At 41.2% G+C, this 16746-nt stretch overlaps 1 protein-coding gene across 2 annotated transcripts in view; it reads left to right on the top strand.

Moving 5' to 3' along the window:
- The window catches only part of SERINC5 (serine incorporator 5), a 35793-nt gene extending 25651 nt beyond the window's left edge, over nt 1-10142 (top strand). For both annotated transcript variants that reach the window (XM_061475777.1, XM_061475778.1), the window contains exons 7-12: nt 382-477; nt 3231-3357; nt 5030-5096; nt 8487-8526; nt 9189-9336; nt 9647-10142. In XM_061475777.1, the coding sequence (XP_061331761.1) occupies nt 382-477; nt 3231-3357; nt 5030-5096; nt 8487-8526; nt 9189-9336; nt 9647-9794 (626 nt within the window). In that variant the 3' untranslated portion in view covers nt 9795-10142. The remainder of the gene's footprint in view (nt 1-381; nt 478-3230; nt 3358-5029; nt 5097-8486; nt 8527-9188; nt 9337-9646) is intronic.
- Nucleotides 10143-16746: the final 6604 nt, after the last annotated feature.

Genomic DNA, 16746 nt, shown 5'->3' with positions numbered 1-16746 from the left:
TTGGAAATAGTAATTTGAGTTACTCCAACACAAAATTTACAGGCAAATAAAACTGTCACGTCAAGAGGTTTTGGAAAGTTGGTGCTTTTGGTGAGAATAGAGGGGTGATTCACCACTTTCAGGGAATCTTTAATACCATTCTAAAACAGCCATCAGAACTAAAGGACACTCTTTTCTCTTTACATGCTGCTGGAAGGGTATCTAAACTGACTTAAAAATGTATGAATGGCTCTAAACCATGAAAGATACACTTCTTTTCATAAAACATGAAAGATACACTTCTGAAGGATACTGATGTGCTGCTCTTTAAAGGATATGATTTTGTTTTTCAGTTTGTTAAATTGTCTGCAAAAATAACTTGTTTTCCCCTTTGTTGTAAAGGCCAGCCCCATTCTGGTTTGCTGCAGTCAGGCGTTATCAGCTGCTACGTCATGTACCTCACTTTCTCTGCACTGTCCAGCAAGCCACCAGAAACTAGTAAGTTATGTAATGTTCTACGTGAATTCTTTTAGACATGTATTAAAAGCTAGAATTTAACAAACATGAATTAAAAAATTTAGGGATATTGGAGTGCTGGCTTTGGTCTGTTCTGGCCTATGCAGAAGAAATTGCAAACACTAGAAATAATTCCAGCAGCAGAGAAACCATGAAATTGGCACTCTCCATGTACCTGTTTCCTGCCATCAAATTTCCTAGAGTCTTCTAGCCTATTCCTTGTGTGGCAAGTGCATGTTCTCATACAATATATAATGTGTTTGGTCACATCATGGGAAAGGAGTTGGAACAAATGGCGCTTAGATGCTGTTGGAAGAAGCTGTGTGATCAGTTCCATCAAAAATTTTACTAGGTTCCCAGCGCTTAGTAAGTGCTGGCCATCACAGTTGATACTAAAATCACTTCTATAATTGTTATGCTAGATAGCTTTAGCTGTGGACTCCTTATGAAGCAAAAACTTGTCTTCCATTTTGAAAGAAGACATTCTGAGAAAGGACGTGGAGTTAGGTTGCAGTTGTTTGAGATGATGCTCTTCAGCACAGATTCTGTATTCCACTTGACTTGCCTTCTAACCGTTGGCACTGCAAACCAGGAGAAGGGAACTCCCTGGAGTTTCCAATTCTTTATGCTACAGAAAACCAACAAGACATTACAAACACAAGTCAAACTTTCCTTTTCCCAGTTAACAATCACATTCACCTGTTTGGACAGGGAGCATTCTTTTCACTTGAAGAGGACTTTTCTGGTTCAAATTAGTAATGCTAATTTGAACCCTTCTTTATTATTGCTCAACTGGAAGAGCTGAAATAGTAACTAGAAGAGAACAAGTCTGTTGGCAGGAGGAAGTTTTTATAGACACCTCTTAAGAAGAAGGGGGAGAGATGGGGGAAAGAATCTCTCCCAAACTTGTGTAGGCACAGGCACACACAAAAATGTCTTCTAGAGCTAAGGTGGACAGACAGTATTTAGGTGGAAGATTTATTTAAGGAGCTTAAGCAGTGTTTTTGAATGAACATATAAGTTAATTTAGAAGGCATCTGAATTACTCACAAGACTTGACACAATGTTAAAAAAAGGGAGGAAGAAAGTGATGTGTGGCATTAAATCATAGGCCCTGTGTTCTTTTGTGCTTGTGACAGACAAAGTCTTCAGCAGTTAAATGAATGCTATGATTCTTTTTGTATGTACTGCAAGTGTGGTTACTGCATTGGTCAGAGTACGCATCAAGCACACTCTCTCAGACCTTCTGAATCTGTTGCTCTTCCTTATCTTCTCAGGTCAGAGAACTCTCATGGTTGTCATCCTCTCTGAGATGTTCCTTTCTTCCCTGTTTGTGTGATAAGGACTCTCATATTCGCCTTTGCTGCTTTTACAGTGGCATGTGCTGGACAATGTGTGGGGTGCTAACGCTAAGGTGTCCCATGGCCTGTTACTCAGATTTGCCATGAATTTATCTAATGTTGATTCATTCCTCAAGGAGGGACTTTCAAACTGGCCTTCTTGCCATTCAGCCACTTTGTAAACCAGGCCTGAAGTAAATGAAAGCCACAAGTATTTACAACTTACAACAAAAAGCAGAGTTGCAAATGTCTTAAGAAGGAACGGGCAAACAAAAGGTAATGTCTACTGAACCTGTGCTTATCACAATGTGCCTTAGCTTTTTGGTGCCAGAGTTAGCTAAAAGGCCTGCTAAACAGTGGATCTGCCTTGCTGCAGAGGTGTCCCTGATGGACAGGTAGAGGCTTCTACACATCTCTGGCCGCAATGTTCCATCTTGCCTTCCAAGGCTTGCTGTCCCTTCTTCTGCTCCCACCCCCATGCTGTCCCTGCTGTCCGCTGATAAAGATGTTTGTGCAGCTCTGTGGGGCCATGCAAAGTCCTCCCCCAGCAGGTCAGAATACTGGCTTTGAGTTTATTTTTAACTGGGATGCAGCCTTTACTTCATTTTGCCCTCTGCTCTTACAAACAGTTGTGCTCTCCCAATGGGCGTGCAGTGTGGCTGCTGGAGAAAAGAGGAGATAGGAACACAGTTTGTCTGAACAGCACTGGCTCCAAAAGCTCTTGATTTGAAATAAGGTGCAGGTGACATCTCCTGCTTTGGGGTAATGCTTGACTTGCCTCTGCCTTACCTTGACTCCGCACACCAAAAAGCCAGATGCATCTTAGAACAAGGAGTTAATTTCATTTCAGGGACCTAGGAGTAGTATTTGTTTAGATGTTCAGATAAAATCTTGCCTGTAAGCGGTGCATCTCCTTTACTTTGGGCCTCTGTATATGCATCTGAGAACAGGGCAACTACACACCATCTTCTTTCACTGAGTATGAATTTCACAGTTGTCCTCAAGGCACCTCTGCTGCCAAAGAAATTTATGGTCTTGAGACTCTACTACCTTGTTCTTATATGTTGTCCTGGATGAAATGGTGGTAAACTTCCAACTTCCTGTTTCACAGTTCACCAGTCTTTTTCCTTGTTTGTCTGCTCTCATCAAATAAGAAATTTAAGTACACTACTTAGCTGCATTTTTGTTTTGCCTGAAACACAGAATATGCCACATCAGATTTATGTAATTTTTTCTGGATGAACTTTTTAGAAGGTAGATAGAAACAACTGAAATATACCAGTGTCTGAATTAATAAAGATATATTGCTGAATACCGTCAGTCTGATGACTACTTTGAAATGCAGTGGAATGAGCTTTGTTAACTGTACTTTTTTGTTTGTTTTCTTTTGTGAAGTCCTGGATGAAAACAATCGGAACATCACAATCTGTGTACCTGAATTTAGTCAAGACCTGCACAGAGATGAAAACCTAGTTACTGGCCTGGGTACTACCATTTTGTTTGGCTGCATTTTATATTCTTGGTAAGTCTGAGGGTTTGCACTTGCCTCACTGTAAATGTAATGTCATGGTCTAACTAGAGAAGGCGTATAGCTTGCCTCATGCAGACAAAATAGCGGGGAGAAATAGAACTGAGCTGGAAGGTTCACATTCTCCCCCAGTTTCAGAATGGTTAGATGTTTTAGCCAAAAATGTTCAACAAGATAGTACAACTTTTGAAACAAATACATTTCATTAAAACCAAATAGAGCATTTTACATCTGGAGGTGGAGGGGGAAAAGTTTCCAGCTGTCCAGGATCTCAGACAGTCTCAGGGTGGTTTGATTCTGAATTTACTCTTTCTGCAAGAAAAACTATGCAGTTCTGACCATCTGCAAAGGTACCTGAAATTTCTGTAGCCTCCTGGCAGAGGCTAAGACTGTTCCCTGAGGGTCTTTCAAATTAACAAAACTGGGAGGGTTTAGGTCTTCCTTTAAGCAAGTGATGAGTGCAGTATTGCCATCAGGATTTGCCAGTGATCTCCTTATCCAGAAAAATCTGTTTGTGCCCATACACTTGTGATGCTCACCTTGTATCATTGCAGCTCACATCAATAAATTCAGTCATGCTTCAGGATGGGGAGGTGAGGAGTTGCTTTTATTTGAAAGGTGATGTGTTGTCACCTGTATTGCCTGTTTTGGCTGTGCAGGTTATCAGGAAACAGCGCTGCCTGCCTGCTGCAGGTTTTTGAGCAAGTTCTGCTTCTGAATCAGTCCACTTCAAAATTCACATACTGAAACTCCTTTCTAATTTTGAAGTGAAAACCAGAATTTCTGAAGAAGTAGCACAGCTATTATTATGCTGTCAAATATGCATGTGTTTCTTTTAATTCTGATATGAAATATATGGATATCATGTGTTTAGTTTGCATTAGAACAGTATTTTCAGTGCCTCAGGAAAGTGTTTCAGGAACGCAGACAACTTTCACATAACCTGCAGGGGAAGTGCGCCAGGTAGCCGGGTAGGTAAGAAGGCCTTCAAGGGAAAGGTTTTTAAGTATTGCTTACTAAGGTGTAGTGTGTGCAGCAAAGCATTAACACATGTCTCCCTGTGGGTGAAGGTAGATTTGCATTACACATTCTGAACGGGGAAGACTGGGCAAGAAATGGTTATTCTCAGAAGAAACTAGAAAGGATTGGACTCAAAGATCTTAAAGGTCTTTTCCAACCTAATTGATGATATGATTCCCCCCAGACAACTACAGTCATGCAAGAAAGTGATTTCTGACCACTGGTACACTGTTGGTAATTTACTTTTGAAATCAAACTGCTGCCAGTGACCTGTTCCTTAGCCAGAAAGCCTTTACAGAAATGCTGAGCCAAAGTGATGGCTGTAAAGTTAACATAAAAGCATTGGTTGTGCACAGCAGGGGAGATCTCTTCTGAATTGGATCATTTAGCTGTTTTTGCTGCTGTATGATTGTGATGAATTCACCTCCTTTTAAACTCATGATTCAGCCTGAGTTGGCCAGTGACTGGCTGTGGCTGGTGTATACTCACACAGAACAAACTTTTCACATGCTTAGTGCTCGATGCTGTAGGCAAATGCTTAGCTTAGGCACGGAAGCAACTATTTATGTTTGCTGTGGTGTTGCGAAATCATGCTTAGGCTTATCCTTGTGCCGAGGGTTTTGACATTATCTTCTTTTGCTCCTAGTTTGACCTCAACAACACGTGCAAGCTCAGAAGCACTGAGGGGCATATATGGAACACCCGAAAGTGAAGTGAGTTCTTGCTTTCTCCCACAGGATTTCTGTGCAGGCTTCCTCATGTGCTTTTCTTGTTGTTTTTTTTTCATGGCTAAGTAACCTGTAATTAGGTGAAAACAAAAGCTTGTTCGTAGCGTGCAGGTTCTGGTTGCTAGACCAGACCAAACCAGACTATACCTGGAGTCCATACCAGAATACTTGCCCACATTGGCCGTTCTGCAGGTCTTGCTCGTCCCATGGAGATACCTTTATGTACTCAAATAATCTGCTGCTTTTGTAGTTTATTTAACATCCTGCACACTTCCTGTAAATCTTCCTGTGCCCCACACAAGCTCATGTCCTCTCATTTAAAGGAAAAGTCTGCTAGGAAGCTATCAGAAGAAGAAGTTGTGGTGTTCCTGAATCTTTTCAGTACTTATTGCCTTTGTTCTCATAGCAACTGAGTCATCCCAAGATCCTATCTCTTATTTTTATTTCCACACATAAGTACTTCCTCTCTTTTTGCCTATGATTTCATCTTGGATTATGTTTCTTGTCCCTGTTTCAGCAGGACCGTTTTCTTCATTTTACCTGCCTTTTTCTTTGGCCACCTTATCCTGGAAACACCCAGGATGCACTGGGAAACGAGTGGTGTTTTGCTGTGTAACAGTTGCCCCTTAATTAGGCTTGCTGGTGTCACTCTCCAAACGTGTGTATGTGTTTGGAGGATGAATCCGTAGCTTTCTTGCTGTTGGTGTTATTGACATCTGCAGTTTTAACTTATGCTTTTAACCTTCCTGGGGCAGGAGCTGCAATGGGGTTGGGGTGGCTGACACAGCGGGCCCTGGATGTGCCCCTTCCCCAGAAGGTGCAGCTCACCGCCCCAGTGCTTGCCGACAGCATTATTTCCAGATCGTTTGGTTTTAGAGAGGGACACAAGAGCCGCCAAGCATAAACATAAAGAAATGACTGGTGAAGAGCCACTAATTGCACTCTGATTGCCTTCCCTGTTGCAAAGGGCCTTTGTCTTCTGGCCAGGAGCCTGAATGGAGCTCTGCAGTTGCTTGTGGTGTGGAAAGGTCTGCCTGTGTTCTCAAGACAAACAAGCATTACAAGGGGCTAGGAGTATGTGTGTCGGCATTACTAATTTCCTCACTCTGTGTGTGCAGCAACTTAATTACAACTGATTAAGAGGTTGCAATTAAGTCACATTGCTTCAGCATGTGAGTGCAACGCGAGGGTTGCTCAGGCTGTAGGTGAGGCTTGGCACAGCAGTAGAAAAAATGCAGAGTAAGGGTTTTATTGAGACTCAGCCAGGCTCAGAAAAGAATAAGCTTTTTGGCTTTTTATGAGTTTGTGAACCTGTGAGTACATTTGATCATGGATATGCAGGGTAAAAACTGCCATTTGATGTTCCCATTGGAAAATTTACCTTAAAAGCTTACTATCTGATTGTTGTGTTACTGTGAAACTCAGTCAAAGAACTCTCTAAGACTCAATGTGGAGTTTTAGAAAGCAGGCATCCTTTATTGCAGCACTGGACACACAGGGGATCGCTCCACCTAACATGCGTGCATGGCAGTTTAACTATGAGTTTTTTGTCAGGATAAAACATACATATGCATTACTTTTCCAATAAACCATTAGCATATTCATAATTTTCTTATAACTCATTATTGTAATGTAAGTGTCCTATACGCATGTGCACACAGTCTCTTAGGTGGTCGTCCAGGGTCTTCTGGTGGTCTTTGATAGTCTTCCCCATTGTGTCCACTAGATGAACTCCATTCTTGCACATGCCCTGTTGTCTGTTACTATGTTTCTCAAAACTTGCTGATTCCCACATTTTGGTCTACTTTTGTTGCTATTTCAAGGATATAGTGTCCCATGGCTTCCTTTTATCTTGTCCAGGCACAATAACTTGCTTACTGTTTATCAGGGTGGTTAGACTTCTTCAGGGTAGGTATCAGTTGGGCATGTTACAAAAACTTGCAACTGGCCTGTGCCAACCAAGGAGAGAGGCTAGAACACAAAGTCTGGAATCACAAGGGTAAATATTTATTCATGCGCATGGGGTGTCTCAGACAGATTGGGGCACCCCAAATGGTTTTACACAGGGTCCTCCTACCATACCCTTCAAGCATTCAGGTGTAGCTCTGTCTGACTAATCCCTGACACCCACACCACTGGGTGTGGTGGGTTTTACTAGTCATAGTAAAATTTCGCAAAACAACTTTGTTTCCGCAGTGTTCTTGCCACTTGTCCATTGATCAGACATCCCTGGGGTCAGTCTTGCAATAGTTACTTATCCAGGATGCTTGGGAGAGTTTCAAAGATATGTTGGAGGGGCTAGGATGCTGGCATTATCTTGCTTGTCCAGGGGTGTCTTTCATGCTTCATGGACAGCTGTAACCTTCCAAGAAGCAAAGTCCTTCTTTCCAGGGCTGGGCAGTCCTGAGGTTTATTTTATTGAAGCATGAGCACTACCAAAGCCTCCAGTAAAACTCCACTACATCATTACATTGCAGTATATGCTGTGAACTAATACAAGTAAACGAAGTTAATGCACTTTCGTATTATAAATCCCAATTGATATAATAGTTAGGGAAAGGAATTTTCCTAACAGAGTTCATTGTCTTCATCAGACCACAACCAAAATAAAACACAGAGTAGGATTTTATTGGGACAAATAATGTGGGTGATACACTATAGAAGGTGCTGACTTGCACTGTGATATGGTGCAGAAAATGCACTTATATTTATTGGATGGTCAGCATCCTTTTCCCATATACATTACCACTTAACACAAGAAGTGTAAGTTTCAGCTTTCCTTTTCCTTTCTTAATTTATGTAAAGGAGTAAAGCCAGATTTCTGATTTTACTTATTCTGCTTGTACTCATTCTGGCTTCTTTTCAGCAAAATCCTTCAAAGATAAGTACATTTCTGACTTACTTACACTTGTGTAGTTTTGATTTCCAACCCATGTGGCAAGGTTTTGAAAGTTCCTTACCCTTTAATTTCAGTAGAGTTATTTTTTATTTAAAAAGCACTGAAATGCACGTCTGAGGAGGTAAGTACCGTCTGAACTATTAATGTGCAACTGCTGTACTATAGCTATAGCTGTTCCACCATTTTGTCATAAGTATTTGCACTTGTGTTTGACCATGGGTTATATAAGATGGGTGGAGTAATCCTTAAAGAATAGTTAATTTGCTCAAAATCTTATGGAGTAGGTTTTCCCAAAGCTTAGAAACTGTTATGAACTACTTGGCAAATCCTAATTTGACTTTTGTCCTGGCTGGACATACAAACTAGACTTGTCTACATTAGGGTCTGTAACCTAGACATAGCAGACCTTCCTTTACCAACTGTTCTGCCTCTTTGCTGTAGCACAACTCTTACCTTTCCTGTTGTCTGTTCCACAGGTAGCTCGTTGCTGCTTTTGCTGCATGCCTGATGGAGACGGTAATTACATTTTTCACCACACAATTTACCTCACTCACAGTTTTCAGACCAAAGCCAAGAGAGTAAGGACACAGCTGCAGATAGAGACCTGCTTGTGCTGTTGAATATAAAACTGAAGCAGCTGAAGTGCTCAAAGTTAGGCTAGGGAAGGAAGCAGGTGATGTAACAATACCATTTAAAACAGCAGGTTAGTTAATGATTTCTTAAAGGACATTTCGTTACTGCAACAGAGTAATCTCTGCTCTTTGCATGCTTCTGGGTGTGATTGCCTGCTAGATTTTTGGCTCAGCAGCTTTGCATAGACTGCGGTTCAGGAATGAACGGGGACGTGCGTGCCCTGTTTACAGACTTGGTACAATCAGGGTTATCAGCTTGAACTTGCCAGAAGAGTATTGTGTGTGCAGGTAGAGCACTTTAAAGGCCCAAATGCTAAAAAACTAGCTTGTGGGCCAGAAGGCTGATAGGAGGTGGGTTTCAGTGGCAGTCCAGTTTCTTTTACTAAAGGCTTAGGTCCATGCCCTGAAAGCAAGGAGAGTGTTGCTATGTATTCATTCTTTCCTAAAACACAACATGGATATTTTGCTGTGTTCTTGGTGAAGCCAGCTGTTGCTTTCATTTCTCATCAAATTTGCAAAATATTTCTTTTTCCTGTCTTTTAACAGCTGATGCTGAAGAGCACGTTGAAAAAAGGGGAGGCCAGTCTGTGATTTATGACGAGAAGAAAGGCACGGTGTACAGTTATGCCTATTTCCACTTTGTTTTCTTCTTGGCTTCGCTCTACGTGATGATGACAGTAACTCACTGGTTCCAGTAAGTATATTTCTATAAAGCTGAGAAATAATTAATTAATTAGCAGTCCTCTGCACTGAAAGGGGAGATGTGAATGGAACTTCTGCCGTTAGTGTGTCTTCTCTTCTTAAATAAGAAGCTGGAAGAGGCACTCCAAGTCTTTCCTGGATGATTCCTGTGCAAGGTATTGCTCTACAAAGGGCTCCTCTCCCCTGTTTTGTGTCTGGGTTAACCTAGTTGAAGTCTGTGAGCCATTTGAAAAAACGGGGGAGTCTGCAGTCTGAGATATAAATAGTGAGTTTATTGCTTTTATTTCTTTTTCCTTTCACAGTTATGAAAGTGCTCAGATTGAAAAGTTCTTCACCGGAACCTGGTCCATCTTCTGGATTAAGATGGCCTCATGTTGGGTTTGTGTCTGCCTGTACCTGTGGACTCTCATTGCTCCACTCTGTTGCCCAACCAGAGAGTTCTCAGTGTGAACACTCAGAAAGTCTTTCTGGGTTTATATATTTTTTTCTCCCTCCCCCATCCTCCCCCCCCCCCTTACAAATAAAATACAAGTAATTTTGTAATGAGGAAACACCTATTTCCCCATTTATCATAAGGTACCTGTGAGTAAGTTTTTAGTCTGACTAAAGACAGGATTGAAGACTTTTTTTTACCTTTTTAAATTTTCACGAACAAGCATTACCTAAGAGATTACAAATCTCTTCCAAATCTTTGTAATATTGATGTGTGGAGTGTAGGAAACAGAGTTTTTGCATAAATTGAAGTAAGAAAATGCTTTTAAAATAACTGACAATCTTTCTCTGGCTTCATTGGCCAGATATATCTTCTTCCTTCCTGTGAATGCTGGCTATCTTCTAGCAAATATACATTCCTTTCCATACTCTTCTATTAACTGTGTCCTTTACAGTTTGCAGTGATGATTTGGACTGCTGTTCTGTACAGCATATAATTCTTGTAAGTATTATCCAGATATTTTTTTTCCAGAAACTTAACTAAATACTTCTTTAGAAATAGAGAATATGTAAGAATTTGATTGCCAAAGCATCTAGTAAAAATTCTTTATCTAAATATTAAATACATTAAGTTATTGTCTACCTAGATTGAGAAAGGAATGTACCAATGATAATAGAGTATTTATTCTGTTATAACTTTTAAAGGCACCTGAATATTTTATGCAATTCAGATCTGGTCCAGTGGTTAACAGAAGGGGATTTCTATGCAAAAATTCTTAAACTCTGAATTTTGTCCAACTTTGCTTTGCCAGCTCTCCTAAATTGCATGTTGAATGTAGTGCACCAGGATTTAAGATATGGTACATTCTCTATTCAGGATGTTTGCTGTTGGCAAAATGCTAATTACATGAGCACTGCCAGTTGCTGTCAAATTTAAAAGTGGAGTGCTCGCTTACTTTCCTACCTTGCTGTTTCAGCTTGTGTCTAAAGACCTCCCAGGATCTTCACTTCTGTATCTGTTACTAATTTTATAATATTTTAAATACTTTGATGGTCAGAAAAGGACTGTGGTGCATCATGTTCCTTTTCTGCCTGCATGTTGATTGGAAAGTATTCTTTCTAACTGCTGTATTTTTATACTCCTCTGTTGATGTTAGTTTTGCTGTTGGGTTGGAACTTAGCCAACCAATCCGTTAATGGAGACTAGACTTCTTTTGGAGACTTTCTATTTCAAGCAGTGGGGTAAGCAGTCAGAAAAACAAAACCAGAAGACACAAATGTAACAGCAGCTGCTTTAGTGCATATGACTGACTTGACAATATTAAACTGTACAATGTCACTTTCGTTGGCTTTAAGCAGACAATATGGTGGTAGAACAACAGCTCAGATGCCCTAAATGCTGAATAAGATTGAACCTAGTATGGTTGTCTACGTTCCAATGGGGTGAATTTGTGACTTATGCTAGTCTTAGAGGTTTTGGCTTTTTTCTCCCTACATATATCTACACACAATATAAAATGTGCAAGATATAAACAAAATCAACAGACATAGCAGTTCTTGTTTTGATATATGAAGGAGCCTTAAAAGTACCAGTAGTTTCTGCAAAACAAAGTCAAGCACAAAATAGAGGCCAGGGTGGTGGCCAAAATATTTGCATGCCTTATTTGATCTGTTGCAATAATTGCTGATGCACACCTGGAGAGTAATCCTAAAGTAACAGACCTCAGTTCTGCTCTTGTTTTCATTACCATTTTAGCTGCCTTTTTGCTATGGTTATCTTAAGGCTTCTGTCCTGCTTAGAGCTTGCTAGGGATGCGATCTTCCCAATCCCATGTACTCTTACCTCAAACAAATTCTACAGGTCTGCAGTCCTGCGTATTTACACCACTTACCCTTGGTGATTAAAAGCCTCAAAATACATGTCATGAGATCTAAGGGAAGGAAGAATCTGTCCAGAAGTGACTCCCCTGCTGCTCTTCCTGTGTGTATCTAGGGGGAAAAAGCAGTTGAAGCTTAGCTTTGACATGGAGTTAGAAGAGCAACAAATAGCTCTGGAGAGGAAAGCAGAGTTTTTCCCCTTCCCTTTTGCTTCTGCTGGAAGGTTCTAATCTCGGCAAGAGCTCTGCTGGCATGGGGGCCCATCAGTGTGTCTCTCTCTGCATTTGAAGTCCCATCACACAGATCCTTCTGCAGCAGAAGAGGGCCTTTGTTAACACATTGTCAATATAGAGGCCTTTATCTCATCCCTAAGATAAGAGCTTATGGGCTGTGCAATGATGACTAACAGCTGTCCTGCCTAACTCACAGCAGTTATTCTAACAAACAATCTTGATCTAGTGCTAGAGCTGTGAGCTGCAGCTGAGACAGTCCAGGCTTTTGCTCCTCCCTTAGTGAAGGCTTTCCCTAAAGTATAGAGGCTTGCAGGAGTTACCTTCTGTTGCCATGTGTGTTGTACTATGAGAAACTAAACTTTGGTTTTTTTAATTAGCAATGTGTTTTCTAACAGAACAATCTGGGCATGGAGCGCTGCAGAAGAAGGCATACACTATGTCAGGTTATAAGGCAGGGAATGGTAACTGTTTTCTGATAGCAGTCATAAATGTGGATGACCTTAACATATACCTTGGCCATTGGATGTTCTTATTTGTTTACAAAGAGACTTATTTTATGTAGGCAGTATCTGCCTGCATAGGGACTCCCTGCACCTCATTGTGCTCATTTTTTTTTATAGTTTGTATGTAAAGAAGTAGTTTTTACACGGACAAAACAGGGTTGTAAGAGTGAAGTCCATAGTGAGGCATAAGTCCATTCTTTTTACGCAGCCCTTGCCTCACTGAGTTGCTACTTCATCATTTCTTTCCACTATTGACCTTAAGCATCTAGATCTGCTGGTATAGGTAGGGTGGGAATGGACCAGTGCCTGACCACACTGCTTTGTCTACTTCTGAGCAAACACTGTGGGAAATCACCCTGAAAATAACTTTGACCTGTTTGTCCGTGCTGCAGTCGCAGATCCAGCTGTGTATCTACAGGCCTTTCTAATGAATCAGTAACTCTTGGCACCTGGGTGTTCAACACCCCTAGATCCTCAGGCATGGCTCCCTGCTGGCCAAGCAAGTGTTACAGCCTTACCATTCACTGTAAAATCTGCACTGTGAACTTCCATGTGCAACTACTTAACAAAATCCTCAGCAAGGGTTGAGGATTCAAATGCCCAGTTCATAGATTCCAAACAACTCACACAATTGGGCTTTTAAAACCTTCTGAAGAAGTGCCTTCCTACCTATTGGTGTGATAGCTGATAATTCAGGTGGCATTGGAACTGGAAAACCTGAACTGAGCCTGTGACTGGGTAATACTGCCTTGTGCATCGTGCTGGTGTGTCCAAGACTGAAGTCAGACCCATGGTGCATGTGGAAGACTAAAATAATATGTGCTTGACAAACCTCTTAGGGGAGACTGTCTCAGATACTATTGCACAGTGTAAGGTGATCTGGGAAGACTCACAAATAGCCTGATGCTTTTCTAAGTAAATGAGTAGTTGTTGCTTGCATTTACATTTAAACTGTAAACAGTTAACTTTCTCTCCCCATATCTGAAAGTGCAGGTGTCTGCTCTGCTTGAGGCGGTTAGCTGCTTGGTGTCTATCCTGCCTTGTGCTGCAATTGTTCATTGAATTCTCAGGCTTAAGCAGAGCAGCATTTCTGGCTCCTAGTATTTTTGGGTGGTATGAAGTGAGGAAGCTGTCGTTACAAACACAGGAAGACTAGAGAACATGTCCAGTACTAAGTTTCCTCTAGTTAATACTAGTGGTATCATGTAATGAACTCTTGGAGGAGCTGACTGCTGGCACAAGTTAGTTACGCTGGGAAGGTGAAATAATTTTATCAGCACCTTTCTACTTTTTCAAGTTGTCTGTCGTAAGAAAGGATATCTGGAGCCTCACTGCTGCACTGTCCGAGACTGGAACAGTTTTAGTTTTTCTCATGAAGGCAACTGAGAGCGGCAGTCATGACTGGTTCTTATTTGGGGTAGAATCGGTGGGATGGACTCAGAGAGCAAATATCTGAATCCAGATAGGTGCACTAATAAGTGATACCATAAAACCTCATTATGAATGTTTGGAAAGCAGATGAGTGTGCTTGTTTGCTGTTTACCACCTAGTTCCTCAAAGCGTGCAGGCAGCCCTTGCAGCTGGATGCCTAGTAAGGAACAGCACTGTGGTCACACATCAGTATTGTTACATGCTTGTGATACTCTTAGCTCTGCACTTCAAGCATTTCCATGGGGTTCAAAAAGCTTGTACTTGCCCAGCTAATTCAGTAAATCGTGGCTGGGTTGGGCCACTTTCATCTGAAATGGGTAATTCAGTGTTGCTAATCTATGCATAGTCAGAACGAGGGCTTGTCCCCCCCAGAATCATAAACGCTGCATGTTTATTTATTTATTTATTTTGTGTTTTAGCACCTTTTTACAGATCTAGAAGCGCTTTGAGATTATGAACTGTGCACGTACAAATGCTTCATCGGCCACTGGTGTGGCCATTTCTGGGCTAGAACGTTCCTATTAATGAAGTAACTGTTGCACTATTGAAAAAAGCTGTCCTTTAACAGTTCTCTGGTTTTGACCAGTGCATCAGCAAAATTTGGGAGCTCAAGACAGACTGCTCGAACTTTGGCTAGCAGCCCATGCTATCATGGGCATCTCTGAACAGACTGGTAACAGAATAATCCGCTGACTGCTTTTATAGCTGACTAGCTATAAAGATTTTCTGCTATCAGCTGTTAGGCTTTTCTCCTGAATACGTTGCTGAAGCATGATACCATGAGACTGTACCTGTGTGGCTAGATGGGTTAGCTCAAGTCTCCACGCAGACTTAAGCTAAAACTTAAGCTACAGTTTTGCTCTCATCTTTCCTTCTGGGCTTTAGAAGCAATGTCTTTTGTTTGCTGGTTGTCTCTCCCTGTTTTATTTGCCTTTTTCTCCTTGGATTGTTTTTAAAGGCATTGTAAACCTGCTTCACTCCCATTCTGCTTCCTGTCAAGTGGGATGTCTTTGGTGCTAGAAACTAGCAAAGAATTCTTTGCTATGTCTTGTTGATCCTTTCCTTTTATAGCAGGACAAACTGCAGTGTTAAAGTCAAGGATCATAGTTGATTATATGGATCAGTTTTCTCTATGAAAACTGCTTCTTTGTATTTTGAAATGGCCTACGAGTTCTTGTGGGAGGAAAACACATAATGAGCGCCATGACATCTTACTTTGTGTTTTCAATTTTGTAAACAGTAATTTGAACTGAGCATTTCACATGACTGTGCAAGGGAATGCCAGCGGTCGAGTGCTTAGAAAGCTTTGGCTTTTTGTTCTTGTAACAGAATACATAACTTGGGAACTGGTATCTCTCTGTGTTTTCAACATCCTGATGGCAGAATGCCCATGTGCCCACGGGTGGAGATAGAATCATAGACTAGTTAGGGTTGGAAAGGATCTTAAGATCATCTGGTTCCAATGCCCCTGCCATGGGCAGGGACACCTCACCCTAAACCATGTCAACCAAGGCTCTGTCCAGCCTGGCCTTGAACACTGCCAGGGGTGCAGGCACACTGTGCAGGGTTTGAAGTAGAAACTTCAGGAGACTGGCATGGTGGCTGCTTTCTAATGCCAGATGAAACTCTGTAGGTGTCAAGGGGGTCTTAAATCCAGCTTTGATTTGGTTTGTTGGTTGTTTATCAAACCTGGTTTTGACTCATTCCCACCTGTTCAATAATGCTTTTTTTTAAAGGTGGAATTTATTTAGATACAAGCCCCATTTGCCAGTCTCCAATAGCTCCCAGGGCTGTGCTGGGCAGCCATTTGCACAAACTTCTTCAGAGCCACAGTGATCAGCTTTGAGACCTCTCCAGCAGCTGAAAGCTTCCAGGGCTTTTGCTCAGCAGAGCTGCGGGGTGCACCACTGCAGCCACATGTTTGCCAAAGAAGCCTCGGTGTGAAGCCAACAAGAATTTTGGAAAGCTATGGGGAAATAATACCTTTTAACTCATACCAGGGCTTTACTTCTCCTTTAACCAACACATGTCCAGGTGCTTAGGTGTCGTTGGGCATCCATACAGACAGACTTAAGGCAAAAAGCATTGACTTTCAGAGAAAATTGTTCAACTTGCCATATGCAAGGTGAGAAAATAGTTACTGAGAACATACGGGTTCACTGTCCGCTTTTTGTTTACCACGAGGAGCAGTGCCCGGTCTGGTATATGCCATGTTTGAAAACTGGATGCAAAGTAGTCAAAATGTAAATGCATTTTCTTAGCAATGAGGGGATTTTAATTAGTCTTTTACAAGGTTCTTAATATCTCAAGGGAACTTTTTTGGTGTGTGTGTGTTTTGTTTCTTTTTTATTTTATTAAGCTGTAGCCCAGGGAAGTGGAGGTTTGCTCATTTATTGAACTTTTTTTGTGAGTTTTTGTGATCTGTAGTAACTGTAACACTTTGACTTTTAAGGGTTGGTAAAGAAGTCAGAGTTTTAAGATCTTAATTGTAAAATAGTCAACAGCTTTGCCTTTTTTAAAGCATGTTAATGGTTTTTATGAACACTTCCTTTTGTATACTGAGTGAATGTATTGTTATAGATTTAATGTTTAATGGACCAATAAAGTTTTTCTTACATTTGAAATGAATTGGTCTTCTGTATAAAAATTGAAAAGTCCATTTATTTTGGGAGAAACTTGAGACATATACAAATATATGAGGTAAGGAGTTGCTGAGGCAGTAATGGTAAACTGGTTGATCATTTTTATTCACTACACTGGGACATTGTTTAGCAATGAACATGTTGGCCTATGGAATATTACATGTCTTCCCTGTCTATACGGTTTTGAATCCCTCCAGAGTGTGACCTTCACAAGATGACAGGTTGCACAGATTCATCTGTACAATCGAGCTCTGAGATGTGTCGGATACCTCTGACAGCACAA

This window comes from Pezoporus flaviventris, unplaced genomic scaffold (genome assembly GCF_033815535.1).
Source record: "Pezoporus flaviventris isolate CSIRO_AGI_PZ_B2104156 unplaced genomic scaffold, CSIRO_AGI_Pfla_v1 ptg000090l, whole genome shotgun sequence".
Lineage (NCBI taxonomy): Eukaryota > Metazoa > Chordata > Aves > Psittaciformes > Psittacidae > Pezoporus > Pezoporus flaviventris.
This window is presented reverse-complemented; position numbering and strand designations above follow the sequence as displayed.